This window comes from Anarhichas minor, unplaced genomic scaffold (genome assembly GCF_050575085.1).
Source record: "Anarhichas minor isolate MPS153535 unplaced genomic scaffold, ASM5057508v1 ptg000035l, whole genome shotgun sequence".
Taxonomy (NCBI): Eukaryota; Metazoa; Chordata; class Actinopteri; order Perciformes; family Anarhichadidae; genus Anarhichas; species Anarhichas minor.
Genome location: NW_027466481.1, coordinates 722,023 through 744,405, shown reverse-complemented (window position 1 = coordinate 744,405; position 22,383 = coordinate 722,023). Strand labels below are relative to the sequence as shown.

The 22,383-nt window shown below is 43.6% G+C and overlaps 1 protein-coding gene across 5 annotated transcripts in view; it reads right to left on the bottom strand.

Moving 5' to 3' along the window:
* The window catches only part of LOC142965692 (lamin-A-like), a 31,450-nt gene extending 14,600 nt beyond the window's left edge, over nucleotides 1-16,850 (bottom strand). Inside the window, exons 1-3 of one of the 5 annotated variants that reach the window (XM_076106744.1) lie at nucleotides 16,634-16,850; nucleotides 12,537-12,665; nucleotides 10,367-10,751 (exon numbers count right to left, since the gene is read on the bottom strand). In XM_076106744.1, the coding sequence (XP_075962859.1) occupies nucleotides 10,367-10,704 (338 nt within the window). In that variant the 5' untranslated portion in view covers nucleotides 10,705-10,751; nucleotides 12,537-12,665; nucleotides 16,634-16,850. The other 4 variants (XM_076106745.1, XM_076106748.1, XM_076106746.1 and 1 more) reach the window with 4 other exon arrangements.
* Nucleotides 16,851-22,383: the final 5,533 nt, after the last annotated feature.

Below are 22,383 nucleotides of genomic sequence, written 5' to 3'. Positions count from 1 at the left end.
GTAAAATAGCATACTTTGTGGTGTAAAAAGAAGCGACGGTCCTGTTGTTTTTAACATTTTCATTGTTTTAAGCACCACAAATGAAATTCAGTTCACCTACATTTTACTGGGGCGGTGGCAGAAATCACAGATATGAATAATTAAAACCATAGGCATATAAAACAAGTTTTATCTGTAGGGCTAGTGAAGAGAGTTTTTTTTTTAATTTTCCTATCTTTTAAGGAAAGTTGACTCACATATTCCCGTTGATGGCAGTTGCATGGGAAAAGCAAAGTAGCTGCCAGGGATTGAGATACCTGCATGCACACACCGACACCTGGGAGCTGCCCAGCTTTGTGCTGTTTACCAGAGAGCAGCTCCCCTGCAGCAGTCAGGGGTTCAGCGCTTTGCACATGGGCACATCTGCTGAAGCTGTGGGTGAACAGGGGGGGGGGGGGGGCATCTCATTCACTTCACCCGTGATGTTTCTCTCTGCGAGAGGCTGCTATAGTTACAAACAATTCATCACCTCGCTCATTTCCTGCAGTACTATTCAAACAATTCCTCTGACATGCAGTGCAAGTGTCCGTTGATCCATACTGCATGTTCCCATGTAAACACACACACACGGGTGGAGTTTCCTGATGACTCACAGCTCAAAACACTGAGGAGAGGAAAAAAGATTGTCGAAAAATGTTCCCTTGTCCAATTATAGCCCCTCTTTCCTTTTTCCAGCCTCACTACGTTTATTTTAGCCATTCACAAAGCAGCTTTAAGTGGAGAGCGCTGGAGGGACGAGGTGACTAAGAGGAAGGTTGTTGAATAAAAGGGGTTTTAGGAAACAAACACGGGGGCCCAGAAACAGAAACCAGTAGTTGTAATACTGTGTTAATGAGCCATTACAATTAAATACCTTCTTTGAAGAAGGCTGCAACTAATTATCATTTTGATGTTGCAATAATTTCTTTTTTATTCATCAGATAATTGTTTGTATAACTGTGTCGATATCACATTTTCCAGAGCCCAAAGTGCAGAACCCTCAGGTATCGAATCTCTTAAGTGGCCCAAATTCATGGTCGGGGGAGGGGTTTGTCTTCTGACTCGGGACATTAATCAGGACCCACAGATACATAATCTGAAGGCACAAGGCCTCACAACTCACTGAACTCATTTTTAAAATCCTGGTTTATTTTTTAATAGGAGACCCGGATCTGGACTCATCAAAAGAGTTCAAGAACCGCAACTATTTTAATGTCATGTTTTAGACAATTATTGTCTGCAGACCACCTCTAAGATGCACTGCTGTACTTCCATGTGTCGTACAGCAGGTAACAGTTTGAGCCACACGCTAAAGATAAACAGATGGGAGGGGCACCGCTACCTCAAGTCAACTGGGCTTTTCCAAGTGTGTTGTTCAACTCCCCCCCCCAAAAAAAATATGCAGTAAAATAAACATTACAGGCTGGCACATGACCGTTTCCTGTGTTTCTTCAGGGACGAGGAACACGATAACAGGGATTGTGCGTTTATCTGCGTGTGATAAATCACCAGAAACCGACAACAGCGCAGCCTTTGCCAGGGGCCACCCGGACTCATCCACATGTGGCGGATGGGAACAGAGTTGCCAGTGTCTTAAGTCTTAAAGCAGAGCAAATGCCGACCGCGTCGGATTTTGGGGGAGCCGACTTCTGACAAGACAACCACAGAGCGAGGGGACAGCCAGAGAGGCGATGTTCTCTCATGTCAAACTCGTGGTTTTGTTTGGGCCGTCTCCAAAGCAACGTTTGGAAAGTGAAAAAGAACCATACGTTATCTCTGTGTGCCATTCACGCCTGCGACAATTTGCATTTGTTAATACAGTTCCTCAAACAGTCAGTCAACAAGGGATGAAAGAGAGAGGTGTCCCTCCTTTTAGAGAGAAAAAAAGCGCGTGTCCTCAGACACCAAAAGACATGTGAACCAGCCTTTGTTCCTCCCCGCATGATTAGTTGATGATTCATCTGACAGTGAGTCAGGCGCCAGCCTTTGAGCTGGTTTATTAGCTGCTTTCTGCTGGTACTGAACCAGATTAGATGCTATGATAAAGAGCAGTGCAAGGACTCGGAGGTTGCCACCCTTTCTCTTTCACTATCAGTGTCGTAAAAAAGAGCAAGCGTTGCTGAGCCTGTAGGCAACATTGCATCCTTTAGGTAACTGGTTGAGCTGCATTGCCTCAACATTGTTGATTTAAGTATACCGAGAGACATCTCCCCGGTGTACCCCCCCCCCCCCCCTCACTTGTGCTCCACGTAGTAAACAGATTGTTATAGCCTCCCCTCCAATGAGGCAGCTGCACTGAGTTACAATGAAAACTCCATGAGCAGAAAGAGTGCTGATAATGTTAGCTTTAAGCTAAACAAAAACCCATGTGGAGTTTATGGGACTGTGACGAACTTTGGCTTTCTTCGAGCACATGAGAAAAAAGAAAAAAGGATTTGATGCCTGGAGTATGACCAAGTTGTGGTTGTGGCCATCGGGTGCTCTCACGCGAATAGCATCGAATACAGACGTACAAGAAATGCGGGGAAGCTCTCTGGTGAGAACTCCACAGAAAAAAAAACGAGTTCTAAGAGCACACATCGAGTGTAAAAGGTGGAGTTTGCGTGAGGATAATTCATGTAGTGTCAGGTGAGCTGTAAAACGCAGACTTTCCTGTGATTGTCTCAACTCTGGCACTGTGTCCTGTTCTCTGTGGCAAACCCCACCCTTCTGGCAACAAGTGACAAGAGTGTGTGCGTGTGAAAACACCAACTGCTTTTAAAAATTCCTTACTCCAGTTGTGTGTAACAAACACATTTACACAACAGTAAAATTGCTGAGCGGTGCAACACTCACTACTCAATACTGGTGATAAAGATTGCAAATTAAACTAATCAGCACCTCCTGTTATTTTACTAAAGTACAGCAAACTGTAAGTGAGGAACAAGATGGAGACGTTGGCTCCTAACAGAGTCGTAATAAACAAAGAGTACAACAGTTAATGCAGAACATCTGAGACGTTTCAAAGTTGAAAGAGCTCCCTCACAAACTCAGTGCCCTGTTTAGATTATACAGCAGAACTGCTCCAAACATCCCATTCAACTTGCATTCCTGTCAGAGTAAATGAGCTTTTTGCAGATCTGGAATCAGAACATTTTGTTAAATAACCAACGAGATGGTAACGAGGGGAGGATTGAGGTTACAGTCCAACCTTGCCCAATCCCCAATGGGCTGTTTTTTGGGCAGAAATAGCGAGCGAGCATGAGAAACAAAAGACAAAGTAAGAAAGAGAGAGAGAGTGTGAGAGAGAGAGATACTGGAGTCCCACCATGTTAAAGTGATTTACTCTGTCCATGTGCGAGTGAGTCATCGAGGGCTTGGCTGGTTCTGAAGGCTCTATGGAAACTAATTATATAAACCACACACACACACACAGAGAGACAGAGAGACAGAGAGAGAGAGAGAGAGAGAGAGAGAGAGAGAGAGAGAGAGAGAGAGACCTGCCAAAACCTCTGCTTGGTACCAGGTTCTGGTCAGCTGAAGTCCAAGAGCGACTCTCTCATTACTCGTACACCAATAATCCCAGCAGAGAGACGGCTCCATACAACCGCCATTCAGCGCGTTTGCAGCCCTGCCACATCTCTTTCCCATTACAAAGTATTCCGCTAGCAGCCGAGAGAAAAGCAGCAGTTCTCTCAGCAGGATGTATAGCCCCTCCTGACATTATCCGTAGGATAAAGAAACATTTACAAAACACAGAAACTCTATAGACCATCAAACAAACGGTGTGTCCTTAAGCTACAATACCTCGGCATAACAAAATCGGCTTTAAGGGGGAAAAGGTCAGTAAATAAGAAGAATTCTAAAAAATAAAATAATATGTAACGGGTAATTAATTATAGGTAACTTTTTAAGCAAAAATCTAATTCTGTCTTGATCTTCTTAAATGAGAGGATTTGCTTAATTTTTTGGTTTTATATCATTAATTGAGTCTATTTGGGTTTTGGACGGTTTGTCTGACAGTGCAAGTAATGTGAAGACAACCTTGGAACCATTTTCAAACGGGTTAAGAACAAAAAAGTACATAAACAATAATCACTCTTTGTAGCCATAATCTGTTGATGACATGAATGTTGTACTCCTTTACTGTACATGTACAGTTCCTGTGTAATGTCATAAAACACTGTAGAGAAACTTGTGTTGGGTTGGAAAAACACTCCCCCAGAAATGATTAATGCATCTCTTAAGGATAATTCAGGTCTAAATTATGTATCGCTCTCACATGCAAAGCACTCTTTTGTACTTTTGAACAAGTTGTTTGACACGAAAGAGTGTCTTCAATGGTGTGACGCTTACAAAGAGGGATCCAATTCACATCGCTGCAGGATGACACCCGAACTCTCGGGCTCCTCTCTGCCCTCGTGTGACTCAATGTGACGGACAGATTGTCTGCCGTCACACAATACAAGCTGAGATCATCGTAGAGGGAACCCCCCCCCCCCCCCCTTCCCTTCCCCCCAGAGGCAGCCAGAAGAACAGAGGAGACGTGCCGTCAAACTGCATGAGGAAAGATGTACAGCAGCGAGATGAAATGTGCCGCTGGTGGTCCGCAGCCCGTTTGGGAGCAGGACTCGTGATGCTGAGCCTTACTTTTAATCCATGAGACGCTAAATGTTCCGGAGTTTGTTTGGTTCAAACCTAAGAGGGTGTCAGCGACAGTGAGACCGATGCATTCGAGGAAGAAGTAGTACATTTTGAGTTTTGATTGACGTCGCTCTGGGCGTAGTTAATAACATTAATGAAGGCCGTTCCAGGCTCCTGGTGTTGTGCGTGCTGCCCCACTTGCATGACTTACCGGGACACTTACTGGGAATTAATACATGGTTAATTTAATTAGTTCTACCTGTGCTTCTGCTGATGGGACGAGTCAAAATGTCTGCAGTGAAAAAGGTCCATTGTTTATTAAAGCTGAAGGACAAAAGACGTTTTCTAACGGCAGCTGGCTTTGTGTTATGGTGACGCAGTCAATTATGAATAAAGTGGTCAGACGATGAGCTTCCACATTTAAAGAGAAATACCTGTCAAGGTGCGTGTTTGACATTTAAACAATGATTTACCAGGATTACAAAGAACCTAGCGAGCCTAATTTTTCATCCCACTAAGTACTCTGACCTAATAACAGCTCGTTACGGTCATTCATTTTTTACCAAGTCTGCATAATTAGTCTTTTAGATGTCGGAGGAAGGTGCAAACAGTATAATGTGCCATAGTTTCAACTGAAGCTCTAACATATTCACGTTTTATCTGCTGCACTATAGAATACTTGTATCATCGTTTATTGCAGAGCTTTCGGCGGAAAATTAATCGGCAACAATCCATCTTTTAAGTCTCATTTCTTTAGGAAGAAAATGTCAAGATGTGCTGCTCTCTTGTCTTGGCGATAGTAAATAGAATCTCTTTTGGTTTTGGACTGTTGGCCGGACAAAAACAAGCAATTTGAAGACATCATCTTGAGGTTTAGAAATTTGTGATTAACATTTTTCACTCTTAGACCAAGCAAATAATTAAAAAGAATATCCTACAGATGAAACAATGATGACAGTTAGCCCTAGTTTCTTGTTCCTGGAACGTATCGTCATTTTTTTCAAATGTAACTACCAATAAATAGAGCATTTAGTGAATATATATACATTTTTATTTTTTTTTTTTAAAGAATAAAGTAATTGGGCTTATATCACTTGTATTACGTTTCCTAAGTTTAAAATATTTTTTGTCCGTTTCTTGCATCAAACTGGTTTCTTATTTGGTATAATGACGGAGACGGATTTGGTCTGAGGTACTTTCCCAATCACAAGAAAACTAAAAACAGTATAAAGCTGTAACTGTTGCCACGAGACCTTTGAAGGAAAGCTTCACTTAGGAAAACAAACAAACAGTCAAGGCATTAGATATGCTGAACAGCACCATTTTAGGAAGAGACTTTGAAGGCAAACATTTTATCTCAACAAACTCGACATGAGCAGCTTGAGTGAGTCCTCCTGTTATCCACAACGTGGCCCCATAATAGCGCGGATGTATAATGCGTCGCCTTAGAGACACATTTGAAGTTCCCCTCGAGTTAAATAGATCGGCTTTACTCACTGAAACTCAAACTATGGCTAATGTTAGACCACTTCTTATGACATCCACCTCTGCCACCGCGCCGTCACGCTTTTACTTCCTTTCTTTCCTCACCAGGAGGAAGGTTGTCTGGATATTAAAAAGCTTGTTTATCACATTGTGCTCGTTGCTTAGTGAGTGTGAGGTCTGTTTCCTTTATATCAGAAATGCCAAGGCCTACCGTGTAGCTCAGAGAGGACAATAAAAATACATATCAAGTCTCCAGATAGAAACAAGGTGAAAGGTCAGAATACAACTACATTAGAAATGGGTCATGGGATGATAATAAAAGAGAATTGTGGGATGGTTATAAGCAACGATAAACACACGAGTCATATTCAATAGAAAGGAAATGGGAATAGTGCTGTAAGATAAGAGCACTTCCTGCTGATAGTTGGCTTCAACATCTCAGAACCAAGTTTCAGTTATTGTTGCGCCTGGACACGTTCTACCACGTCATGTCTACCCCAGCACTTTTTACCAATTTAAAAAAGAAAAAGCATTATTCCAACGGTCTGGCAGCAAAAGAAATGTCTGCGAGCTCCGTCTACCTGCTGCCACACCCTGAACCACACTGTGCCGACAGATGGGGCCGGCGCAGCCGCCCTAAATCCCTGCTCTTATGTATTCAAAGCAGCTCTGATCCAGGAAAGGGTTCGGCTGTTTACTTTTCAACCTTTACAGTCAAATCTCGTCCTATCAGGCAGACTTTGACGAAAAAAAAGGAGCTGTTCAAGGGTTAGGAAAGAGGGGCGTGTGCAGCAGGAATAAAGACACATGCAAGGCACAAATAATACTACATCAACATCGGTTACAAGTAACAAACTAATTAAATAATTAATCTCTTGACACAAATATATTTAGTTTAATATCATAGATCATAAGGAAAACCAGCAAATGTTTATTTGTGAATTTATCACATTTTCGATTAAGAAAATAGTTTAAATTGATTATCGGAAAAGAAGCAGATACGTTTGCTGTTGAATTGTTTCAGGAAATACACATGTGCATATTGTAAACACTCCCTACTCTAGTCTGCCTGGGTGGAGCGTTAAAGAAGGATGTAGAGAACAAGTCCTGCCAGTGACACCGATGAGCCGGTTCCCCCCCCCCCCCCCCCCCCCCAGCACACACACGGGGCTAATGTTTCACAGCCAACGGTGCAGCTGAACATTAGACCGGGCACGAGACACCAGCACACGCACTATTCCAGTCTTAAAGGAGAGACGACTGAACGAGGTCTTGAGTTCTGTAGCTCGGGGGCAAATGTTTAGTGTACCCGGCTCACAGCACCACACTCCACCCACACCTGCCAAGTTATGTACATCTCTTTTACTGTTCTCAATTATTTACCAGTCAAATAGTGCTGCAGGGAGAATGGGTGGTATTGTGGCCCAGCAGCATGTGTTCCCAGTAGTAGTTGTGCATACAAAGACTCGCGTGAAGAGACGCAGTGTCACGCCTTTGGGCTAAACAGGTGTGTCCAGTCAACTGAAGTGCCGTGACGGCCCCACCTGTTGCTGTGTGTTCTGTCTAACACGAGGGGGATAACCAAGGGCACCCAACAAAAAGTCAACACATTGTGAGGCGTATAGACGTCCGCTTCCGCCTGCTGCTGTCGCCACCGTCGGCTCAGCGAGCCCGTCAAAGCGGCCCGTCACCGCGGGTATTAATAAAACCTGACTTCCCGTTACAGGGAGTCAGCAGTCAGCCCATTCCAGAGGCCATGAAAAACCCTCTGAGTCACCACCCCGTCACACGGCCCAGCCAAGAATCTCAGAGCTCCATGGCAACCCAACACCACACACAGACTGGAGTTTGCAGATAAAGCCGGCCCGGGCTGGATCCAGGGATTCTTTTCCACCACACATGCGTCAAGAGATCCGCTTCCTTTAGAAAACAATAATGCTGGGGGAGCCGTTGGTGCTTCTCTTGCCAAGTAGCAAGAAGCACAACACAAAGGCAGGGGGGGTATTGTGGAAGGGAATAGAAAATTCAATAATACTGTTCTCTCATCACATTGAGAGAGCACATACACACACACACACACCTATGCAGGAGCGCACAACAAAGTCAACATCGTCATCTCCACCTACAGTATGTGCAAATTTACAAAGATTGATGAGGTTGGGACAACACACATGTGCCACGTTAAAATAAGGCACATTCCCTGCTGAATGTTTTAATTCATATTCATCTTACCACACGCAGAGCTGAGCCATACCTTCTGACATTATTATTGAATGTGAGCGGTGAAGCACATGGAGCAAACCATGTGCTTCACCGCTCACATTCAATAATAATGTCAACTCTGTAAAGGTAACACAATAGTGCTTAATGGGGGAAAATGACTCCCTGCTGAAAATATGCCTTGTTGCAATGTAGTTTGTTTATTGGTCTTTGAGCCGGGTCGTAACATTATTATAAAAGGCATTTGCTGCATCTCTGTATTCTGTCACTCTCACAAAATGCAGACCGTAAAGGAGCACATGCTGTCTGGCATGTGAGTAAATGTACTGGGTGGAGTACAAATACTTTCCATTTGGTATATTTTCCCCTCCGACCCGAGGTGCACTTTGCCATGACGTTGACACATTCCTCGACAGCCACCACTGGCTGAGGCCTACTGCAGCGGCCTGATCGGCTGAAAGGGAAACACCGACAACCAACTCTGCCAACCCGCTGCTAACACCACACTTCAGGTGAGATACAGTATGTGACTCAAAAGAGAAAGAACAGAAGTTAATCATCTACTACCCTCCACACTAACCTTCAGTGCAGAGTTAGCTTAAAGGCTGCAGGTCACTTTCATATGACTCTTTCCTTGTGCACACAGCATGTTAAAAAGGGACAGTTCACCCCGAAATCAAAAGTACATATTTTTCCTATTAACTGTAGTGCTATTTATGAATCTAGATTGTTTGGGTGCGAGTTTATATCGGCTGTAGAAATGTCTTGTTGGGAGCACTTTCATAGGAACTATTTTCTTAAGACCATAGTTGACATTAAACTTATTTTTTTTGGTGCTTGGAGCACCAAAAGCCGAGTGCCATATAGTTCCATTATATTCGAGAGAAGGAAAACATCTCTACGGCTGATATCTCCAAAACTAGCAATAAAAAAATATGTATTTTTAATTTTGGGGTGAACTTTAACAGAACTTTAAGTGCAACAGATCTGAATTCTAAACTGTGCTTTGTTATCACATGGAGCTTCATGCAGCAGAGTTGTGTCAAACACTGTGATGAAAGACATTTTGTCATCAGGACAGCGATCCTGATGACAAAATGTCTGTGTGTTTAGGGTGTAGCCTGCCTGGCTGGAGGTTTGTCATTTGGAACAACCCCGGGGCTAAATGCGACACGACTGCTTGCCAACTGACGAGTCATACAAACGTAACCACCAGGAATGCAGTCTACAGTTTGGTACGGCTAAACAGTCTGTGCACGGCTGATAGACAATTAAGGTGTTGCACCACCTCAGTCCTTCTAAATAACAGGTGTGAACAAGAGGCAATACATCAGAAAGGAGAAAATTACAACATTCCGATCGACACGTTCAGCTTGAACTTTGAATGCAGCGCTGTCTTAACCACTATGAGGAAATATTTTGGGGGGCCTCAAACTCTGAGGTGAAACAGAGCATGTTAACACAGACGCAAGAGCAAACCTGCACCGGCTGACGTGCCACAAATACAGGGACATGATACATAAATCATGTCACATAGAATGTATTCTCATCCGGCCTTTGTGGCTTAACTCTGTTCTCCAAATGAACAAATTACCTTTTTCGTCTGTGAGACGAAGTAAACATTACTGGCCTACAATGTGAAAAGCCAATGAATCTCATGCATCAGAGCCACAGGAACGTTCCAGAGTCACTGTGGGATCGGTTGCCACAAAGGTAGGGAATTCCCCCAAACAGGAACCAAAAAAACAGCAAATAGATGTTTTCAATCTTGCGACACAACTTGAAAGATCTCTGGATGGCTTCAGGTGGTTCTGCTGAGTTTGAACTTTGATTTATTCTAAAACATTTAACGGTGCATTAAGAGAAACGACGTGTTCAGAGGGATGCACAAAATAGTGCATGTAGTGTGTACCTTTTGCCTATAATATACGATCATATAAACAACTACGATAACTTGTAACATGTGTTGTAACAAAGCCACTCCCTCTCAAGCTCCACCCCCCTCACGAGCTCCTCCTACCTGGCTTTGAGCTCCTTGTAGTCCTCCTTCAGCTTGCTCAGCTCCAGCTGCATGCGCGCTCGCTCCTTGGCCACCTGGTCCAGCGTCTTGCGGGCGTCGGCCAGCTCGGCCTCATAGGCGGCCTTCATGCCCGACACATCGCGGGTGGACTCCGACTCCGACTCGGTGATGCGCATGCGGAGCCCGGCGTTCTCCGACTCCAGGGAGCGCACCTTGTCGATGTAGACAGCCAGCCGGTCATTGAGGTTGCACAGGTCCTCCTTCTCCTGCAGCCTGGTGATGCGGGCCGGGGAGGTGGTGGCACTGCGGCCGGTGCGTTTCTGGCTCGGGGTTTCCATGGTAATAATGGCTCAGCAAGAGGTGCAGAAGGGGGGTGAGTCACTGGCTGTGGGGGGAGGAGGGCGAGATAAGAAGAGTTAATGAAAACTACAGTATCTGAGCTTCCTTCTCTGCAAACGCAGTGCACCAAATCATGGGTAGAATCACACGTTAAACTTTAATGGAGTTTATTCTGAAGAAATGTTCCACTCTTACGCAACCCTTGTCTGGGCAGCCCGCCTGCGGTGCTGGGTCTGCTCACAGATCCGCATGATAATATATTCCAGGATCCTTTTTCCACAGCCAGTGAGCACGTCTGTAAAACTTCATTAAATACCTACCCCTCTACAGCAGTTGAGTTGGTGTTAAAAGCAGTGGGCAGAGGCAGAGCGCCCTCACAGGAATGTGATCTGGTTTCCTTGGTTCTTGTTTTTCAGGAGTTCAGATTACAAACCCCCTCTTGTTTTATAAAAGACGGTGCTACAGTTTGCTCCTGATAACGTCCCTTATTCACACTGGTATTTTCTCCACATAGTGGAACACGCCTCTAAGTCATTTCCTCCAGCTCCCGTAAATTGTTGCAGGAGCATTTAAGCCACTTTATGCAATTCACTCCTGAGCAAATATATTTCCCACGAACATCAACCCGTACCTTCGGCTCACACGCGAGGCAATTAAAACATTAAAACACTAATTACTCCTAAAATATGCAGCCGTAGCAAGGGACACCAAAATAAATGAAAACATTTCCCTCCTTCTCTGCTCTCCACGGACATTTTGGAAAAATGGAGAGAAACCACAAAAAAACAACTTCTAATTGCTTCCACAGAAGGCATGTTCTGCAGTGATCCTCTCGCCCACAACGATGGCAATACCAAAGTGTTGACTCATAACATCAACAAATGCTGCAAGATGCCCCGATAAGGACATGAGTCCGCTATAGATGTGTGCTAACAAAAGAATGAATAAAAGAGAGCAGTGGTATATCTGAAAATGAAAATGAACCTCTTTGAAATCTTCAATGGACTCTGTAAATCCTAAAAATCACTGCATTAAAAAAAAAAACGTACAATAGCGCTACAGTTTCTCCAGCATCAGAGAGCTTTATACAGCGATTATGGACGAGGCCTTCAACAACTTTCATAGATGTATCAGTATTGTTATCAACTGCACCTGTGGCTATACAGGTGTGACTTCAACACGGCATCTTATTTCTCAGCAGCCAACCGCTCACAACCCAAACGGCGGGGAAGCCGACTCCAATTTAATTCAGCAGTGGGTGGACCCTCCACCGCCCATTACCAAAAGTGCACACAAGGACGTGCCCGCCCATGTGGGTGGGTTGCCGCACACATCACATGCGTGCAGATGAAGCGTGCACACGCCCACAGGAGCAAACCCATACACTCACAAGTGCTCTCTGGCCTAATTCTGAATAAATGAAGCATCCACTTAGGCTCCCAAAATGCGGCGAGTGTTAACAGGTGCTGTCTGATGTTCCACTCTCCTATAACAGCAGGCAGGAAAATGAGCTGCAACTTTTAAAGTTACTCCACACCGCTCCCTGACTAACTCAAACCAACTCTGAGCCGACTGAAGTTAAACAAGCACTATATTATGAGCACATTAGTCGCACGATCAGTTGAACAAACAGAAAGTCTCACAGGGAGACAGAAATCTGAGCACACTCTCTGAACCTTACCTCGGCTGTGTGGGAACCTCTCGACTTCAGCCTGCTGAGGGGACTAAAAGTGAGAGTACAGGACCTTTCTAGAAGTTTGTCTGCTGGTTTGAGTGTGTGAGCTGCTGTGTGTGTGTGTGTGTGTGTGTGTGTGTGTGTGAGCTGCCATACCCCAGAGGAGCGTAGAGAAGAGGATCCGTTGAATAATGCAGTCCTGCTCTCCGCTAGTGGGTGTGTGTGCCTTTGGCTCGTGCCCTGAACTGCTCTCTTAGCTGTCGCTCACCACACATGTACCTACTGCTGGAGAGGGAGAGAGGGGGCGGGAGCGCATGAGAGGGGAGGGTGGGGCTGTGAGGAGGAGTCAGCCCAGACAGTCTGTGTACACTACACACACACACACACACACACACACACACACACACACACACAGCTGCTATAGCTTTATCTCTCCCTATCTTTTCCTTTCTCATTTCACTCAGACAGAGCCCCCGCAGACAGACTGACCTCAGCGACTGGTGCAAGTGGTCTGTCAATAAAACGCAGTGACGCGGACGACACTGAACAGCTCCCGGGTGGGTGAAAGAGTGTGAATGTGCAGATCCCACCCTGCTCCTCCCTGCTGCTATGAAGAATGCATTCTTTGCCCACATTTCTGGTTTGGAAAAAAACAACAACAAAAAAAAACAGCTGTGACACCCGACTCTGAAGTCAGATGAAGAGGAAAAGAGACGACCTCGGCACACACAAACAACATCGCAAGGCCATCAAACAAATCCAGAGTACATGGAAATCTTTAATCTCCTCACAGCGGCGTTGTGTTGTCATCCATGGCAGGAAACTAACCCGTCGACAAGCTCGTCCACTGAATCCAAAGAGGATAAAGTCCACAAATCTTTGGTATCATAAACCCAGCGGGTCATAGGATAGTTGCCACACATCATCTTGAAAGTCCAAAAGGTCTGACACTCCAAAACCAACTTGATTCTGGTCTTATATTTATTTCCTCTGGGTGGAGTTAATGGAGTCACAGATCCAATCAATGCAGGGGGAAAAGACGTTTTCTGCGTGCGTGTGTGTGTGTATGCATCTCCTCACCATGGAAATGGAGGTTAGTCTATTCGCTTGTGTGTCCGTGTGTGTGTGTGTGTGTGTCCGTGTGGTTAAACAAGGGGCAAGACAGCATCTCTGTTTTTGGGCATGGGGCCGGCCCAGTGGCAAAGGGAGTATCCTGGCTTCACCGTGGCCTTCCAGTGGAAAGGAACTGTCAGCCTCTGAAGCTGCCTCTCTGAGTCACACATCCCTATACAAACAGCTTACTTGTTCACCTCCTCTCTCTCTCTCTCTCTCTCTCTCTCCCTCCCTCACTCACTTTCTTTTGTCTCTCCATGTTGAAGTTTTTGTGTTTCCATGGAAGCCACACTAAGACATGAATGCCTGACTGGCAGCACAAACAACTCTCTTCAACAACCTTTTCCACTACTCTCCAAACATGTTGGCCTTTTCTTGTGCTGTGTGCGCACCAACAATAATCAAATCGTATCACAAACACTATCACGTTGCAATAGGGATGTTCAGGTAAGAAGCATGTTAGATCCCTGAAGCAGAACGAGGTAATAATTGACTCTCAGATTACAGAGCAAATGTGACGGTTGATCAATAATTAACTCATAGTTTAAAAACTCTGCTCATTGGCATTTGAATACACAATGTATGCCCTTGTTACGCCTAAACACTTCGGGGGTTTGCAAATTTTAACCGCTTCTTCTTTACAAAGGGACTAACCGAGCAAAACATTTTAAGTGATAAAAACATTTGGTTTACCATAAAAGGGAATAATAAGAGGGAAACCTTTCTAGGGCAGCAACGTATGATCAATTTCACTAACTTTTTTTTTGTCCAAAAATTGTAAAAACAACAACGCTGGTGTAGCCAGTGTTTTTCACGTTATTGGGCAGAAATTCCATAATAACCTTTCAGTGTATTGTAATTAAATTGTCTCAGAGAAAACTAGACCTCTGCACCTCCTCTTGGCTCGGTTGTTAGACTTCAGAAGATCTAGCCTGCGACGAGAGACTCGCACGTCATTTCAGAGAGAGGACGTTCCGATTGGCTGTTCTACAAATACAAATGTTCGAGCACGTCCCTTCGGGGAAAGTCTGCAGAAAAAGTTGCTATTCCAACATTGGCAACATCTGCCGACACTACAAAGCAACCCCCAAAAAAAGAAGACAGACTTATCAAAAAGAGAGCGACAGTAAAATAAATAAAATGTGTCTGTGAAGTGTCTCAGAGATGGAGAGAAGATGATGCTAATAGTTTAGCTTTCTGCTAACGGTAGCAAAAGGCTCACGGCAGCGACTAATTCAAGTTCATGAAACCACAGTACGTCATCTCAAAGGGCTTTACAGGCCCACAAGTTTGTAAAGTAAACGGCTAATTCTCATAGAATTGCCGCTAAATAACAACATCAGGATCACAATCACCATCGGGACGATGTTTGAAATGGATGATGTGTACTTGTACAGTACTGTATAAAGCGCGTGCATATTCACGTGTGGTGAGAGGTGCTTAAGTCAGAGAGGAGGGCTGCAGGAGGTGGGCTTTATTTTCAATTATGCTGTGTTTTTTTTCTCAAAAAACTGCCTACCTAAGCTTTAAAGTTACTGTTTGGAATTCTTTACTGGTTATGAAACAGTTTCAAGTTAACACTGATGCCTCGATATGCTCTACATAAATAAGTGAGATCACCAGCGAGAAGATTGGCTCTTTGTATATAGTTATTCTTAAATAACTGAAAATCACCAGCCCGCCGTGGACAGACCCAGATCCGGCTTCTCTGCAGCCTTTGACCTGCAGGAAGAAGCTCTGGTGGGAGGAAGAGAGCTCAGAGCTCAGCACACAGCAGAAGCATCTTCTCCTACGGCCAGGAGCAGAGCTTCGCCTCGCTGCTCCGCTGGGAGCCAACACCGACACCACGCTGCTGGAGGCCCGGGCAGTAGCCTACTGCAGGGCCCGCTGGAGACGGGGGAACCAGAAGCAGTACTAAGCGTAGCAGACTGTCAGATGCCTGCTTCAGTAAAGCTACGAATTTTACTAAAAGAGACTCCAGTGCTCGGAAACTCCACTACTTTCATCCACAGGGGCCAACAAAATCAACAGAAAATAAAAGTTCCGTGTAGTAACTTTAAGAAGTTCAAAGTTCGCTTTATTGTCAATTCCACAATGTACTGGACATACAGGGGAGTTGAAAAGCTGGTACCAACGAACGTTTGACTCAGTTTTCAAGCAAAATGCCAAATGAGGAATCAATTATAATAAATAGTTACTAATCAATTCAGCTCTCAATTGTTCCCAAAATTTGCAGTGACGCACTTCCAACTGTTGGCTCTCTGCTTTTAGATTTTTTTGGGATGCTGCTTTAACTATAAAATGTGACAAATTAACAATAAACTGCTACCGATGCTCTCCGCCTGTCTGACAGTCTGAGTGCCAGATGCACTCATCAAGTGGGAAGACAGGAGCAGGCATGACAGACTGTGATGCAACTCACGATTCAGGACAGGTACTGAACAGCATGTCAGCAGCCTCTTCCTGACGCGTTTCATCCCTCGCCTCTCTCTCCCTCGCCTCTCTCTCCCTCCCTCCCTGTCCTCACAGCATTCCAAGCGGGTAGCAATAAAAACAAGGCAGGGCCATTGTGCAACCTAGATGTTTGATTTCTCCATTATGAGCCACTGACTCGCTGCTCACGTGGGAGAAAAAGAGTAATGGCAAAGATATTTGGAGTGGTTCTAACCTGAGGAACACTTCCTCTTTGTCATCCTTTATAGCCATTTCTCCTTTTCCTGCACAGACAAGCGTATACAGCTCATGTCTGGATTACTTTTCAGATATCGTTGCGAAACCAAGATGACTTATTTGTGCAAAGCAACAGTTCACACAGAGACATTAATCTTTCTTTTGACAAACCAGCGCAGTCAGTTTCTCAGAAACACGTCGACTGTCCTCGAGTGCTCTTTGAACCTCAGCAGCTATAATTGTAAAGCAGTCTCTCACTTTGTTATCTCTGCTGCTCAAGAGTCCATTGTTCACACAAAGTGCATTATTCATTAATAAAAGACTCAGATAAGGCATCATATCTCTGTCCAACGCACAAGAGCCTGTTCTTCACAATTCTGCTCGTTCTTTGTTTTTCATAGTAAAGCTAAATATTTGTTTAATATTCCATTTCTGCATGTATAACGTCAAACCATTGTTGCTTTGCTTACCATGCAAATTATTCTCCACGTGATCATGGCAGCCTTCACTCGTATGTAAATTCATTTTTATATTTGTCATAATGTTTGACTAAATATTGCTGAGACAGGCAACACGATGTGTTGTTGTTGATGAGGGTCTCTTCTTTCTTGAGCGCGTCTAAGCAGATATAAACCATGACGGAGGATCAGAAACTCTTCTCATTACTTCCATCAGCAACATGAGGAAGTGACTGTCCCAGGAGGAGATTAAGGAAACTGTTAACAGAGCATGAGTCCTCATCCAGGCCAAATAATCCTCAACCACCGTGGCTTCAGCATTCACATGTGTGTGCGATGTTACAGTGGTGAACAATAAAATTAAAAAACACAGAGTGTGGATGCGCTCAGTGGCAGAAAGAGTCATATTTACTTCAGCACTGTAGTACAACTCTGAAGTTCTTGTACTTTACATACATATTTGAGTTTACTGCACTCATGCTGTATTCATTTGACAATTACTTTTCAGATTAAAATATATAAAGTGCATATAAATCATTCAACTGTCCAATTTTAATCTCACACTGCGCCTCTCTGGCGCCCCCTGCCGTGTGTTTGGTCACCTCGAGTCATCCACAGATGCTAAGCGCCATCCACCGGCGGACCCACTGAATGGAAACGTATGCCTCCAAGTGGGTAATATCTCTCACTTAGTTCACGAGTTAGTTCAGCACCATGTCAGCTCGTCCCCTTTAAAAAACGGAATAAATAAAAAGCCCCCAAACACACAACGTAAAGCCATCTTCGAGGTATTTACACTGCGGCATATTGTTGACTCGACATTCTTACCGTCGCTCCTTGGAAAAGCTTTTTTCCTGCAGTCGTTTAAAACACGTCTCCCTCCTTTCCACGGTCACCGTTGACCTTTCAAAATGTCCACAGTCGAGTTAATCATGATGTTATCCACTGGGCCGGGTTTTTCTTTGGGACAAATCGGGTGATGGCGAACTCCTTTGAGGCGAGCAGGCAGACGACAGCCACCTGCAAATCCACACGCTTGATTAGTCTGACAATCTATGCTAATTACGATGCAGCCTGCACGCGCGCCACCTCGCGGCCACAATTAACATTTAGGTCCGCGTTGTGTTGAGATTATACCGAGAGTATGGTTAACTGGTGCTGGTGAATGCAAGTTTGTGAACCAAATAATAAATTATTTTTAAAAAAAGATACATATATACACACACATTTGTGTATGTATACATATATATATATATATATATATATATATATATATATGGATACGTACATGGCTCTTGTACTATCAAAGCGTTATTGGTCGTGTAACTGTTCCTGCATTTCCACACTATAGTTGCAAAGAGATGCACTCCAAAAGTGGGGTTGTGTGTATATGTATTAAACAAACGATTCCGATACCTGTTATCACAACATGATCGCTTTACATGGGCCCCACTTTGGCAATGATTGATCTCCTGACCTGAATTGATAATTTAATTAAACCGCCTGCCAGGAAGCGCCATACAACTATTCCTCAAGGCAGCTATACCAGCGTGACTGCCACTAGCAAGCTGTACAGATGGCCCAGTTGAAGGGTGCAGTCAGTTTAATTCCCTGTGACCCCAAAATCAAACTCAAACACAAACAAACAAAAACAAAAATGCAAATTAAAAACAACTCAAGTGTGCTGCTGGAGATATTTTACAGAGCTTTATCATTATGTTACAGCTGAACATGAATTTTACATGACCTATGTTACTGAGCTGTACATTTTGTTTTTACATTCACAATGATCATAAATGATGGAACAGCACAGTGGGTCACATGGAGGCATCAGAGAATGTGCTGTGATTGTGGCCCACTCTGGTACTAGAGGTGCACCTTCAGGACAGCATTAGCTCGTCATCATTATATCCCATCTAACAAAGATGTTCATATGTTGATGCCATGGTACAAAACTGCACCATTCAAAACATACAAACACACAAAACGTAGATTAAGAACAACAGTCGCATTTGTAACTTTCCAACAGTAAACATGTTTCTGACATTTTAGGAATAATAACAGTGTGGTCCAAAACACCGACCTCCAAGAAGTACTCAGACCCTGAAATAAAATCGACACCACGCTTTAAAAATGCTTCAATACAAACAAAAAGCGCCACATTAAAATATAAATTTTACTATCAACAAAATGTACCTAAAGTATCCAGAGTGAGAGCATCTCATTGTGCTAAATTGACCCTTTGAGATCATAAATATAAAATGTTTGATTATCATTATCAGTACTTTGATGTTGTAGCTGGTCAAGATGCTAATTGTATTTATTTAGTGCGCTTGATTTGATTCAATTTACTTTAGTTACATTCATTCAAAGGGGTTATCAGTGGCACGGTGAATGCTGGAGGCAAAAAAACTGTCTGACCATTTTTATATTTTCCGGCCTTTTATCTTTTCATATTGGCAAAAGATTACTAAGGAAATAATGAAGACTTTTGGAATATACATTGATTGCTCTATTGTCACATTCAGTCATGGCTCAAGATGAATATCTCTTTAAAATACTACAAGAAAGCCATCGCACGGAAATGGATTCAGCCAAACTCCCCGACAAAGGACTAATGGAGTGCAATTGTAAAGGAAATAATCTGTATGGAGAAATTGACCTTTGCCTTCAGACTACGATGTGTTCAATAAGTAAAACACTGGAAAAAAAGTACAACATATGTATACTCATAAGCCGTAACCCTTTACACGTCACACTGAAAGACCCTTTTCTTACAAAATTGTCACCACAAAGCATTAAAAACAACACAAGCGAGACTTTTTTTGTTTTACTTCATACAGAGTTGGACAAGATTTTTACATTTTTTCATGTTAATCTGCAAAGCGACTGTTAAATATAGCCTTCAGATAGATGGGCACAAAAAAAAGCACAAAACGTCCCTCTGAAATGTAATGGAGGTGAAGTACTGAGCAGTGATGAAGTACTCAAATCCTTCACTTACAGTAAGTGAAAGTAGCACAATGTAAAACATCGGCTATTCAACATATTACTAAAGTAAATACAACATAAAGCTAAATGTACTTCTGTACTGTCTCAGAAGTACTGAAAGGGCATAATGGCCCTTCCAGCGTGTGCTATTACAGATGTATGTAAGTGGAGATCATTTTAACAAATTTACATATTGTTGGGTAGCAACATGTGTCATATTCTATAAACTAATGAATCATTTTGTGTGTAAAATCTAAATGTACGAGGTAAATGCTGTGGAGTAGAGGTAAAAAGAAGCATTAAATGAAAAATACTCAAGTAAAGTACAAATATCTCAGAATTGTACTGCACACCACTTGAGTAATGTTTTTAGTTACTTTCCTCCACTGCTATTAATGTAAATACTCAAGTAAATCATGTTTGTCTAAAACTGCACAAGAGTACACGTGTAAATTACTTTCCATCACTGATGATACATGTCTGACAATGACATTAATGGCTTTAAAGTGCATCTACTTTGCATTTTGTCTCCTATCCGATGTAAAAAAACAACAACTAAATCTTAAAGCTGCGTCGTGTGCAATCAGGGTGTGAGAGTTTATCTCTAAGAAGCCACCATAATTCATCAACAGCATTAATGTGCAGATTTTTTTTTAAAAGAGAAAAAAGTAGACTTTCACTGCGTCCAATTAAAGCCAGATCTAAATCAAGTGACACGTTGTCTGCAGGATTAGAATGAGGACCAAGCGGGACTCTTCAAAGCTTTGTGTGTCGTGTGTGAGATCACCGCCGTGCGGGAAGCGAGTGGTGAGGTGAGCCTTAGTCATCACTAGGCGTGTCACTGGCTGCACAGCATCAATGTGATTAGAGAGGGGGGGGGGTGTGAGAGAGATGACCTAATACTCTGTAAAAAGCTATGAAGTCATACTACCTGACTCATATTCCCAGCCGACACCAGCTCTCCCAATCACAACATCCCAGTGCATTTATGTGTTTGTTGTTAGCGGGTGAGAGTGTGTGTGTGTGTGTGTGTGTGTGTGTGTGTGTGTGTGTGTGTGTGTGTGTCACACACTGATGTGCACTGAGTTTATGGAAAAAGTACAGACGTTATTGTTGAACCAAAGGATTTGCTGCCACAATGAATTAATAACAAAACTATTATTTTCATAATTTATTATTCATTTATCAAGTACATGTCAAACACTCTCTGGTTCCAGCTTTTCACATGTGAAGATTTGTTGTTTTTTTCTGTTTCATATCATTTTAAATTGAATATCTTCTGGTCATAACAAGCGCTTTCCACGTGTCACCTTGGTCTCTGGGAAACTGTGATTAGCATTTAGCACTATTTTTCCACCATTTAAAAGACGAAACGATTAATTGACTTGTAAAAAAAAACAAGAACATTAATCAATAATGAAAATAATCAGAGGAGTGTAATCATTGTAGCCTTAAAAAAACAGCCAAGGTTGTGAATACCACATCACTTTGAGCTGTCTTTGGTTTGAAAGGTGAAGCTTGGTGTGGAGATTTTTGCTGACTTACTCCAAAGATGGAAGATGGAGTTTTATGCGTTATTCTATATTCTATCTATTCTTTGCTTGTTTTTTGTTTTATTCTATCATCATGATGTGCAGTCTGTCTGTACTTGTGTTGCTGCTGCACTGGCCTGTTCTCTCAACAGCGGGGAAAAAGCTTAGAGCAAATAAAAACAAACACAAATAAGCAAACAAATGAAAAAAATAGAGGGGAAAAACAAACAAACACAACGTGGCCTCCGGATTTACAGTTTCATCTGGTCAGCTGATCGACTTCAGGGCTCTCGTCAGTTTACCAGCACAAAGATGTGGTATCATTTGCATGAGGTCTTACATCATCGCTGAGAGCCCGCTCACTATGGCATCAGCACGTGGTGCTCAGCCAACACGTCCCTTTGTGCTCGCAGAAGCCTCATTCAAGTGACAGCGGGGGCACCAGAAAAGTCTTGAAAGGGACATCTGGCCGTGGAAGTCAAAGGGACGTCCTTTAGGGATTCTTAGACATGTCTTCACAGCCTATTAGGCGTGTACTCTGTGGGAGACAGACACCGTCCATATAGGTGAAAGCCATATTTGCATGGGCTCATGGACAAAGAGGCTGGTAGGCTCTATGTGTCTCTGCGGCACAGTAAACCACATCTCCTCAAAGATGCCAGTCAGCCTTTCATCAGGGGAGGGGGGGGGACAGCACTACTGTGACGACCAGATGGTCAAGATCATTGAGACCTTTTTTTTTTTTTCATGTGCAAGTAACATGACCTCAGCACTCTGGGTTTCACAAGTACCACGCAGCTAACACACACACACACACACACACACACACACACACACACAGACAAATGACAATCGTAGCCCACAGCTAAAGGAACTGAGGTCTGAATGAAAACCAGACCTGCTGCGGTTCATTCAGAGCCCGGAGACGGTTTAGTTCAGGGTCACAGAGGTTATGTGGTACAGCAGCATCACCAGTCAGACCTCCAACAGGCCACACCAAAACTCACACATGCAGGCAGAGAGGGCTGTGTCGGAGAGGAGGAGGGGGGGAACACTATCCCAGATCCATGCTTTTTATTGATCGGGGCTCTGGACTCCCAGCAGACCCCTTTTAATGGAAATCCAGACGACCTCTTGGACGCACTGGCCTCATCGGTGCGACCACACTGCTGGTCCCCCATCACCACCCTCTCGCCCAATCCTCTGGCCTCTCCACTGGGTGGGGTTTGGGGATTGGGG